The sequence below is a fragment of the Otolemur garnettii genome, unplaced genomic scaffold, assembly GCF_000181295.1.
Source record: "Otolemur garnettii isolate 467f Iridium unplaced genomic scaffold, OtoGar3 scaffold00066, whole genome shotgun sequence".
In the NCBI taxonomy this organism is placed as follows: Eukaryota; Metazoa; Chordata; class Mammalia; order Primates; family Galagidae; genus Otolemur; species Otolemur garnettii.
The window spans coordinates 965,183-976,013 of NW_003852461.1; the positions used below are offsets into that span (position 1 = coordinate 965,183).

Sequence of the window (10,831 nt, forward strand, 5' to 3'; positions counted from 1 at the left end):
TGCAGACACACAGATGTCATGTGAGGTATTTATTTTGTAACCATTAGGCTCAGCTCCAGTACCAGGTCAGCAAAGACAATTTTTCAAGCTCCCAATTAATCCCAACCAACGTTTCTATTGTTGGGCTACTTTAGGATGGCCAGCATTTGGAGAGAGGCGGATCACCTCAGGGAATCTGTGTAGAATTCAGAGAAAGGACATGAGAAGTTAGGATCTATTCGGGTCTATTTCGGATATAAGGTATTAAAAGTACCTACAGTGGGGCATGTCATGTGAGCGTGGGAGGCAACGGGAGGCCACTGGGCCTAACCACTCCCTAGCATTTCACTCCAAATCAGTACAGTCACAGTGATGATCCAAAGGCGAAAAAGAAGAGCTGAAAGACACACGTTCTGAGCAACATTTAATTTTTGTTTGTCAAATAGGTGAGCAGGCTCCAATGAGGTATCATCAGACATGGGGGTTTGTGCCCCTCCATCACCTTTCCTGCTGGCTCTGGTCATTCCGCTTTCCTGCAGAGGATGCCATGTCCAAAAGAGCTGTACTCTAAATAATGTAACGGAGAACTGAAAAACAAAAAGAGAAACCATCAAGATAAAGACCCTGCCCACAGAAGGGAGCAACACTGTAGGAAAGGGCATTTATTTATGTTTAGAGGTATAACTTCAACACCAGCGCAATCTGCTGTCACCATTTCCCAAAATCTTAAGCCTTGAGCCTGATTTCTGTGCTCAAAATGGAGATGACTATTGGAGGAAAGATGACATTTTACAAAGTTTTCCTCTATTTCCTTGACAACCCAGGGATTATCTCTGACCCAGATCCCAAAGCTACCCTCACACCTTATTCCCCCTCGGCCCTCCCTGGTGCTGGAAGAGGAAAGACAGGGTGGATGTGGAGGGACTTCCAAGGACTGGGGAACTGGAGGGCCATTTGTGGCAGCTGAAACGTAAGGTGATCTGGGGAACGATGGCAGGGGATGAAGCGGGACAAATAGATTAGGGGAAGATCATGGCAGTGCAGGGAGCTGGATTTTGTGCTTTAGACAACGGAAGCCCAAAAAAAGGTTTTTAAGGAGGGGACCAAGGAAGTCAAAAGCATGGTTAGATTTATAAATTTTCAAAGACTCCTGAGACTGCGTATAGGAGGGAAGAGAAGGAAGAAGAGAGTTGGGAAGAGCCATCAGGTTATTGCCATGGTTCCAATGGGAAATGACCGGGTCCTCCTGGCTGGGTCTGTCACGGACAGGACAGGTTTGAGGACTACTGCAGAGTTAGAAGAGATAAATCTTGGCGGCCCATAAGATAGGGAAGGTAAGAGGGGAGACTCTACATTGATGTGGAGGTTTCTAGCTTGGGTGAGTGGGTGGATTTCTTAAATTAATCCAACAGATATTTACTGAGGACTCATGTGCCAGGCACTGGGTATATTAATGAACAAGACAGACATGGTCCCAACTCTCATGAAATGTACAGTCTACCAGGGCCAATGACAGGGCAAACAATATATAAATCGTTATTTATTGAATTCTAACCCTAAGATACTGTGAGAAGGTATAATAAAGAATTTAACCTAGTATGCAGTCAGGGGCAGTGTGGATGGTGGGGCCGTTCACCCACACACAAAACAGGAGGATCTGGCTGTAGGAGAAGATGAATTTAGTTTTGGATATAACGAATTTGCAAGAGGTGGGAACTTGGAGAGAGGAGCCAGAGATGGGGTTGGATCCAGGGGAGACTAAGGAACACAGTGGAGAAGGGCTCCTCCTTCATGGCCTTCCCCTGGAGGGAATGAGCCAGGCTTTCTCGGAGCCCTCACGGGGAACAGCACCACATCCCAATATCAGCATTCTGCCACACCACGATGTTGTGAGTCAAGGACTACCTGTGTAAGTCTACTGGCTCAAGGAAAGGCAAGCATTGCCAACAAAATACCTGCGAAATGTGGCTGGAGAAGGATGGAATTTGTAATTTGCTGGAGTGACAGAACCTACAGCCTAATCAGCTTCCTAATATAAACATCAGTGCAGGCTTCCAAAATGTTAAATAAAGGTAGGGACAAATGAGCTCACAGGATCAGAACTAACAATTTTATCTTCATAAATATATACTGTTTTTCCTTTGCCTTTTCTTTTTGTGTGTGTGTGGTTTTTGGCCGGGGCCAGGTTTGAACCCGCCACCTCTGAAATATGGGGCCGGCGCCTTACTCCTTTGAGCCACAGGTGCCACCCTCCTTTGTCTTTTTAGCTGTCTGTTCCAAATTAATGTCAAAACTAGGGAAGAATGTGAAGACAGAAAATTCGCTTCCCTTGCTGCCAACTTCTAATGGGCAGCTTATAGGAAAGAGTTTGGGGATTCCTGGCACTGAGGCCGGAGGGTGGAAAGGAAGATGCTACTGCCTTTGTGGCAAACTTGGTCCCTAATGTCACCATCAGCAGCGCTCCTTCACCTCTCCAGGACGGCCTTTACTTCTTCTCAGCCTAAGACCTGACTCCTGGACACTTTCGGCTCCCTATCTCAGATGGCCCATTGTGACACGCCCTTGCTCCTTTTCCTATCCCAGGTCAAGCCTGTAGCCTGGCTACTCGGAAGGCAGAGGCAAGAGAATCGCTTGCTTGAGCCTAAGAGTTTGAGGTTGCTGTGAGCTGTGATACCACAGCACTCTACCCAGGGCGACACAGTGAGACTCTGCCTCAAAAAGAAAAAAAAGAATGTTAGAGACAGTGATGAACCACATATACGATGGTGGCTGCCTTACTGTCCTTTCACTGGATCTTTTCTCTGTTTAGATAGCCAGGCGTGGTAGCTCACACCTATAATCCTAGCACTCGGGGAGGCTGAGGCAGGTAGATCACTTGAGCTCCCAAGTTGCGAGACCAGCCTGAGCAAGAGTGAGATCCCATCTCAAGTAAAAATGAAAAACTGAGGCAAGAGGATTGCTTGAGCCCAAGAGTTTGAGGTTGCTGTGAGCTATGATACCATGGCAATCTCTCCACCAAGGGCAACAAGGTGAAATTCTGTCTCAAAAATAAGTAAATAAATATTTAAAATAAATTAAAAAGATAGGTTTAGATACACAAATTACTTACCATTGTGTTACAGTTGTCTACAGAAGTCAGTACAGTAATGTGTGTGGGTTTGTAGCCTAGGAGCAATAAGCTACCACACAGCTTAGGTGTGGAGTACGTGATATGATCCAGGTCTGTGTAAATACATTCTATACTGTTCACGCAATGATTCAATCACCTAATAACACGTTTCTCAGAACATCCTTCGTTGGTAAATGATGCATGGCTGTAATTGGAAGCTCCCCTATGTCCTGAGGCCCTAGGGACAGAAGCTTAACACTCTCCCAGGGGTTAATGTGTTCTAGGCTAAGCCTCCCAATGTGTAGATTTACATGGGGAAGGGCGCTGGTGAGAATAGAAGCCATTCTTTTCAGTGAAAGCTGGGAGTCCAGACACTACAGTAGAAGGCACGACCAGCTCATACATCTGTAGTGCCCAGGGCTCTAGACAGCACGGGTGCTTCTGCCAGGGGGGTGGCAAACAAGCTGCTCATCACCCTGTCATTTGGAGACTTGACACTCAACAGCCAAGTTTACAGACCTCAGTGAAGCCCAGAGGTGTGAAATCCGTGTAAACCAGGATGTGAGGTCTTCCAGTGCCCTGAGGGACAGACAGACGCTGACTCTCTGGAGGCCTTTACCACCAACATGTAGGGAAGGAGCTACAGTCCCAGCTCAGGAGTGGGATGAGGGCCCCTCACTGCCATGGTGGCGGGCATTCTGGGCCAACAGGAGACCCGGACAGCCGGTGCCATTGAGTTCTCTACCCCTGTCCCTCTCTAGCTGGACTTGGATTTTCTTGTTCTCAGAGACAGGCACCCCCATCATGTCATTGTCATCATGTCCCTCTGAACAACCCATGTCTTCAACTTCCCAAAAGCCATGGGAAGCAGACTTCTTTTTCGGAACGGCTACCTGACTGCTGCTGCTCAACCTCCAGTACAAACAAGATCCCCCTCTGTGAAGCAGCTCTCCGGGCCGACTCCCTTCTCTGGCCTCACGGGCTCAGTTGGAAATCTGGCTGTGGCACTTTTCACCCCACATGGCCATCATCTCTTTAGCTATTTCCCTCATTAGACTGAAGCTCCTTGAGGCAGAGACTATGATTTTCTAGGTCCCAAATGCCTTGCCCACAAAGTAGCCTTAATAAGTATGAGTCAGAGAATAAACGATGACGCAAGGCTCCATGAGCCAAGGCATCGCTGATAAACGCCCACATCTGGCTTCTGCCTTAATCTTGCCAAGGGTCCCCCACCCAACATTAACTGACAACTTGCTCTGTTGTGCCAGGTGGGCAGTAGGCTAGGTCCTGGGGGCTCCACGTCAAAAAAGACTGTGTCCCTTCCCCATGGACTTCGGTCTAAGAGACGCCCCCTGCGCTGGCACTTCTCTGCCTGCAGTCAGCGGTGTCCATCTGCAGAAGGAGCTGAACAAGTGTGTCGTCAATGAAACTGTGATGCAAACAAGGAAACCTGCTCATTCTAAGGGACCAGGCTACCGAAACAACCCACAGGGGGCGTGAAAGCAAAATAATAGAACATCTACTTACATTTCACCAAAAATTTAAGCTCTAATGATTGCCATATGGATTGACAAAAGTATGTGCAAATACTCAAATATACATACTTTGCTGGTTTGTGCTTGTGACAGAGATTCTTCTTTTTTTTGGCTGGGGCCAGGTTTAGAACCCGCCACCTCCAGTATATGGGGCCGGCACCCTACTCCTTGAGTCACAGGCACCACCCATGACAGAGATTCTAAAAAATGATCTCCACGCTGGATGCGGTGGCTCACACCTCAGAGGCTGAGGCGGGTGGATCACCAGAGCTCAGGAGTTAGAGACCAGCCTGAGCAACAGTGAGGCCTCATTGCTACTAAAAATAGGAAAACTAGCTGGGTGTTGTAGCGGGTACCTGTAGTCCTAGCTACTTAGGTAGCTGAGGCAGGAGGATTGCTTCAGCCCAGGAGTTTGAGGTTGCTGTAAGTTATGATGTCATAGCACTCTACCCAGGGCAATGGAGTGAGACTGTGTCTCAAAAATAAATAAATAAATAAATAAGCTTCTTCTTCTTCTTTTTTTTTTTTTGAGATGGAGTCTCAAGCTATCCCCCTGGGTAGAGTGCCATGGCATCACGCTCACAGCAACCTCCAACTCCTGGGCTCAGCCTCCCAAGTAGCTGGGACTACAGGGGCCTGCTACAGTGCCTGGCCATTTTTTGGTTGCAGCCATCATTGTTGTTTGGCGGGCCCAGGCTGGGGATTCGAACCCGCCACCTTAGGTGTATGTGGCTGGCACCTTAGCCACTTGAGCCACAGGCGCCGAGCCAATAAATAAGCTTCAATGACCCCTGCTTCCAAGTAGTCATGACCTTATACAATCCCCTCCTCCAAAGTGTGACTTGCTTCTCATTAATAGAATATGACAAAGGTGATGAATGTCACTTCCATGTTCACAAGATATAAAACTGTAACTTCATCTCACTAACAGACTCTACTGACTCTCCCTTTACAGCTTTGATGAGGTAAGCCATCACCTGGAGAGGCCCACACAGGAAGGGACCGTGGGCAGCCTCCCACTGACAACCAGCAAGGAGGCCCACACTCTAACAGGCCACAAAGCACTGAATCCTGCCAACAACTGTGTGAGTTGGGAAGCACATCTTTTACCAGTCTCGCTTTCAGATGAGACTGCAGCCCTAGCTAGTGCTTTCTGTGTAGCCCTACGAAGGAACCTGAGACAGAGGAGCAAGGTAAGCAACGCCCAGACACCTGGTCCACAGAAACTGTGAGAACGTACACTGCAGTATTATTGTTGGGCTGCAATAGATCATTAATACAGTACTCAGACCCTTAACTGACAGCACACACAATCAAGAAATGTGGGGACTTCTCAACTAAACATCCCGGACCAACAAAGGAGGGCTCCACAACAAAGGAAAACAAAACCTGGAGGCCAGCAGTGGGAGCCTCCAAGTTTCCATGGTAAAAAGAAAGAACATGCTACAAAATGAGAAGTGGAAAACCTCACAAATTGGCTCCTCAAGACCTAGGTTTGAGTAACAGGACTGCCTCCAAGAGGTAGAAGCTCGTAGGCAACTCAGATTTATTAAGCTCAGCCTCCTCCCCTGTACAGTGGGATCAACAGGGCTGGGAAGAGGGGCCAATGACAGAGCCATCTCCAGAGTGTAAAATGGAATGTGATACCCACAGAACTCTGGGGCGGCCTTGGGCAAGGCACTGTCTGTCCTCTCATAGCTCCAGCTTCCATGGCATAAAATGAGGAGGGAAGCCCAAGCCATCTCCAAGGGCCATGACCTTCTTTGATGCTAACATCTCATACCCAGAAGAAGAGGGTTAAAAGAGAAGGTGGTGGACCGTGGCATTTTATAACAGTTCCCTAGTCACTCTGTTGCCAGGGTGTCTGTCTAACCAGTGATGTTACTAGAGGCACCTTTGACCAATCACAGCCTATCAACTTGCACAGCCTGCACCCTGAATTCCTCAACCAAGAGAGGAAAATACCCACCTCTTTTTTTGTTTGTTTAGTTGGGGTTTTTTTTTGTTTGTTTGTTTTGCTTTGTTTTTTGAGACAGAGTCTCACTCTGTTGCTCAGGCTAGAGTGCTGTAGTGTCATAGCTCACCGCAACCTCAAATTCCTAGGTTCAGGTGATCCTCCTGCCTCCGTCTCCCAAGCAGCTGGGATTACAGGCACCCACTATACCACCTAGCTCATTTTTCTATTTTTAGGAGAGACAGAGTCTTGCTCTTGTTCAGGCTGGTCTCTTGACTCCTAAGGTCAAGAAATCCATCCGCCCTGGCCTCCCAGAGTGCTATGGTTACAGGCTTGAGCCACTGCCCCGGCCCCACTTGTTTTACAAAAAGGAAATGAAGAGTCAAGGTAAAGCAGTGGGAACCATCACATTTCAGTACAAACTACTGACCCACTCTCAGAGGGCAGCAGCTTCGGTTTTTTTTTTGAGACAGACCCTCAAGCTGTCCCACTGGGTAGAGTGCTGGGCCATCACAGCTCACAGCAACCTCCAACTCCTGGGCTCAAGCGATTCTCCTGCCTCCGCCTCCCAAGCAGCTGGGACTACTGGTGCCCGCCACAACGCCCGGCTATTTTTTGGTTGCAGCCGTCATTGCTGTTTGGTGGGCCCAGGCTGGATTTGAACCCACCAGCTCTGGTGTATGTGGCTGGCGCCTTAGCCGCTTGAGCCACAGGCGCAGAGCCTCGATTTTGTTACTGAGCACATTAACTATGTACCAGGAGATTTCACAGACATTATCTCCACTCTTCACTACAATTTTATGATATAGGTTGTGTTCTTATTTTATAGATATGTTAGCTGAGTTACAAAGAGAGTAAGCCCCTTGCCCAGAGCACACTGATAATACCTGGCAGGGCTAGGATTTAAATTTTAATTCAATTTGACTCTAAAGCCCCTGGTGCTCTAGGAAGCAGCAACTTGGGCAGAAAGCACAGTCTGTGATTATAACACAGAGTAAACGTTGTTGGCCACAGCAGGATCATGTGCAGAGTGTGGCTTCATTCATTCATTCCAGACACATTTACTGAGCACCCACTACAAACCAAGTTATGGGGGGGCAATGGAGACATAGAGTAACACCATTCCTCGTTCGTATGGAGAGGAGTCTAACTGAGGAGACTTTCTAGTACTCAGAGGACAAATGAACAAGTGAATCACTGAACAAATGGACAGACAGGCAGATGGACACACAGCCAATGATTAGTGTTTCAAGCACCCACAACACATGACGTACAATACAAAGTGTGAGGGATCATCAGGTAAGTGACGACTGTTGGAAAAGAAGGAACGTTTCCAACAACTGTAACAGCAAGTACAAAGGAAAGGGCAAGACCATCAGCGTGGCTGTGGCTTCAGTATTCTGCAGAGGTGGAGTGGGGTCTTTTTCCTATACTCTAACCCACTGGGTTAACAGTGGGATCATCAATGAGGCCCTGGGAGCAAAGGAGGCATGAAAACGTGTAAGGTTTGGAGAACTTCGTGAGTGTTTTGAAAGGGGTCACGCTCAGGTCTGAGGCCAGCATGAAAATTCTTAGAGATACTAGAAAGGAAACTGGCCAGGGCTGTTAGCAAATGGAACAAACCCATACCACGCTGGTGGAGAGTGTTCAGAGAGGAAAGGAGAATCTTCTCTGCTGGGTCTAAAGGCAGGAGCTCCCTTTACAGAAGAATCTCTGAACTTATGTTCCCCACTTGTATAAAGTGAACATCATGTGAGTTTCAAAATGGAAGCCTTCAACAAGGAGCACACGGACGCACATGAACCGGGCAGAAAGTGAGAAGGGTCTGGCCCTCTCTGCTGTTGATCCTGATCACAGTAACGGCAGTGACGTACCTGCCCGCCTCTTACTATATCCCACAGCAGTAAGATAAAAACACAATCTCTTACTTTCCTCACTAGCTGGACTTAGCTGCCACAGCTGTTTGGTTTGGAGTAGCTGTAGGTGCTGGGAGATGGTCCATCTCTGGTGCATCAAAAAAGTACGCCTGCGGGAAAAGAGAACCACGAGGGAGTTAAAAACAAGGGTTTGGGCGAACGTTCTAGACGCCATGCTGACTGGGTACGACTGGGCTTTCCTGGTCCCTCACTCCCCCCACTATTCTCATCCTGCTAAATGACAACTGTCTCTGCTTATATCTGTCTCACTTACTCAACTGTGAGTACCTTTTTAAATTCAGTTACCACTCATTTATCGAGCACTTACTATATAACACGACTTAATAAAAACCCTGCGAGGCGGTATTGACTATCCTCTTTAGACTGATGAAGCAGCCGAGGCTCAGAGAGACTGTCATTTGACGGGTGCACATGGCTAACGCGTCGTGAGGCCAGGACTCAAAGTGAGGTCAGTCTGACTCTAAGCACAACCTCCCACTCACTACATGATGCAGCCTTTCCTCTAGGACAAAGACTATCCTTCTTAATCTTTGTGTCACCACTACCCCACACGGGCCTGGCACACTATGTAAACAATCAATAGCTAATAAAGTCGCCTATGTTAGACCGCTGCTAAGCCAGTTAGCTGGCTCTCTGCAAAGGCCTTCAAAGTGAGCGCTAAGCGCGCTGTGCCTCCTGCTTCTTCCGCTGGGATATGAAAGGTTTTGTCGCTGCTTTCATTCACCGTCTACAATTTAACTGTTGAAAATGAGAAGGAGGTGGAGGAGGGAAGACAACAGGGAAGATTTCGCCACTGCCTCAAAGTCTAAGAATCCTAACTTCAGTCCAGGAAAATACTAATCTCACCAGCACCGAACACCAGTTGTTCAAAGGAAAGGTGACTCTGTTACTGCGTCAAGGACCACAGAATGCTCGCCACTCCCCCTTGGTGTCAGTGACTGAGGAAGGTAAAAAGTTAAAAAGCCACCAAGTCTCCAAGTCTCCAGGCACAGCGGCTCATGCCTGGAATCCGAGCACTTTGGAAGGCCGAGGCAGGAGGATCACTTGAGGCCAGGAGTTCGGCCTGGGCAACATAACAAGACCCCATCTCTAAAAAAATGTTTTAAACGTTAGCTGGGCATGGTGGCTCGAGCCTGTAGTCCTACTCAGGAGGCTGGGGTGGGAGGATTGCTTGAGCCCAATAGTTGGAGATGGTGGTAAACTATGATTATTCCACTACACTCCAGAGTGGGCAACAGAACAAGACCCTGTTTAAAAAATAAAAAAAGCCACCAGGAACCACTTCCCAGCAGCTTTGCTCTCTGTCAGCCACAAGGGGGCAGCAACACAACGCGGTGGATCTTTCCCCAACACGGCTGCACTGTGTTAACTCTTCAACAGTCCTTTCAAAGTTTCCAAATAGCACCTTTTTTTGTCAGAACCCTCCCTCTATCTAGTTTGTTATATTCCCAGAGCAATTCTATTGCTTTTTCTGTTTTTTTTTTTAAACTGTATTTTCCCAAAATGCTGCAGATCAGTCACAGCAAACACAACGGCAACCATCAAGGAAAACTGTGACTCTGGCTCCTCTTTGACCACAGCAGAGATGTGGAAGCACCTGCAGCTTCAATAAGGGCCACGCAATTCTATCGCTTTTAAAAGTCTCCTCCACAGTGCCTCCTGAGCAGCTGTCTTCTGGGACAGAGAAAGAACAGCACCTGACCTTAGGTGGGGACAGGGGTCACATGGCCAGCGTGGAGCCCCCCACATCTCTCCAGGGTGTACTGAGCCACAAGCCACGAGGGTGCAGGAACAAAGCCTTTCTTCCAGGCTATGAAGAAAACCTCGTAAGAGCTGAGAGGCCCAGCTTGTATGTGCTACTAACTTGTACTGTGACTTCTGGACAGGTCACTACACCCTGGGTGGTGTGTGGGCATCAGTTATTTTTTCTTTTTTCTTTTTTTTAAGAGACAGAGTCTTACTTTGTCGCCCTCAGTAGAGTGCTGTGACATCACAGCTCACAGCAACCTCCAGCTCTTGGGCCTAGAAGATTCTCTTGCCTCAGTCTCCTGAGTAGCTGGGACTACAGGCGCCCACCACAACGCCCAGCTGTTTTTCTTGTTGTTGTTGTTGTTTTGCAGTTTTTGTCTGGGGCTGGGTTTGAACCCGCCACCTCTGGTATATGGGGCCCGGCGACCTACTCCTTTGAGCCATAGGTGCTGCCCATCTATGCCTGGCTATTTTTTTGTTGCAGTTTGGCCAGAGCTAGGTGTGTACCGGCCACCCTCAGTATATGGGGCCAGCGCCCTACGCAGTTTTCTTTCTTTCTTTTTTTTTT

At 48.0% G+C, this 10,831-nt stretch overlaps 1 protein-coding gene and 1 non-coding gene across 4 annotated transcripts in view; both read right to left on the minus strand.

Annotated features, from left to right (window-relative positions):
• Positions 1–10,831, minus strand: part of YIPF1 (Yip1 domain family member 1) — a 38,079-nt gene continuing 27,248 nt past the window's right edge. For 2 of the 3 annotated variants that reach the window (XM_012807219.2, XM_012807220.2), the window contains 2 exons: positions 8,506–8,603; positions 387–566 (listed from right to left, as the gene is read on the minus strand). In XM_012807219.2, the coding sequence (XP_012662673.1) occupies positions 8,514–8,603 (90 nt within the window). In that variant the 3' untranslated portion in view covers positions 387–566; positions 8,506–8,513. Of the gene's footprint in view, positions 567–8,505; positions 8,604–10,831 lie in introns of all 3 variants that reach the window. The other variant, XM_023515115.1, reaches the window with a different exon arrangement.
• LOC111726463 lies at positions 10,001–10,134 on the minus strand. Its single transcript, XR_002774228.1, has one exon. It is a non-coding gene; the product is annotated as a small nucleolar RNA SNORA16B/SNORA16A family (small nucleolar RNA).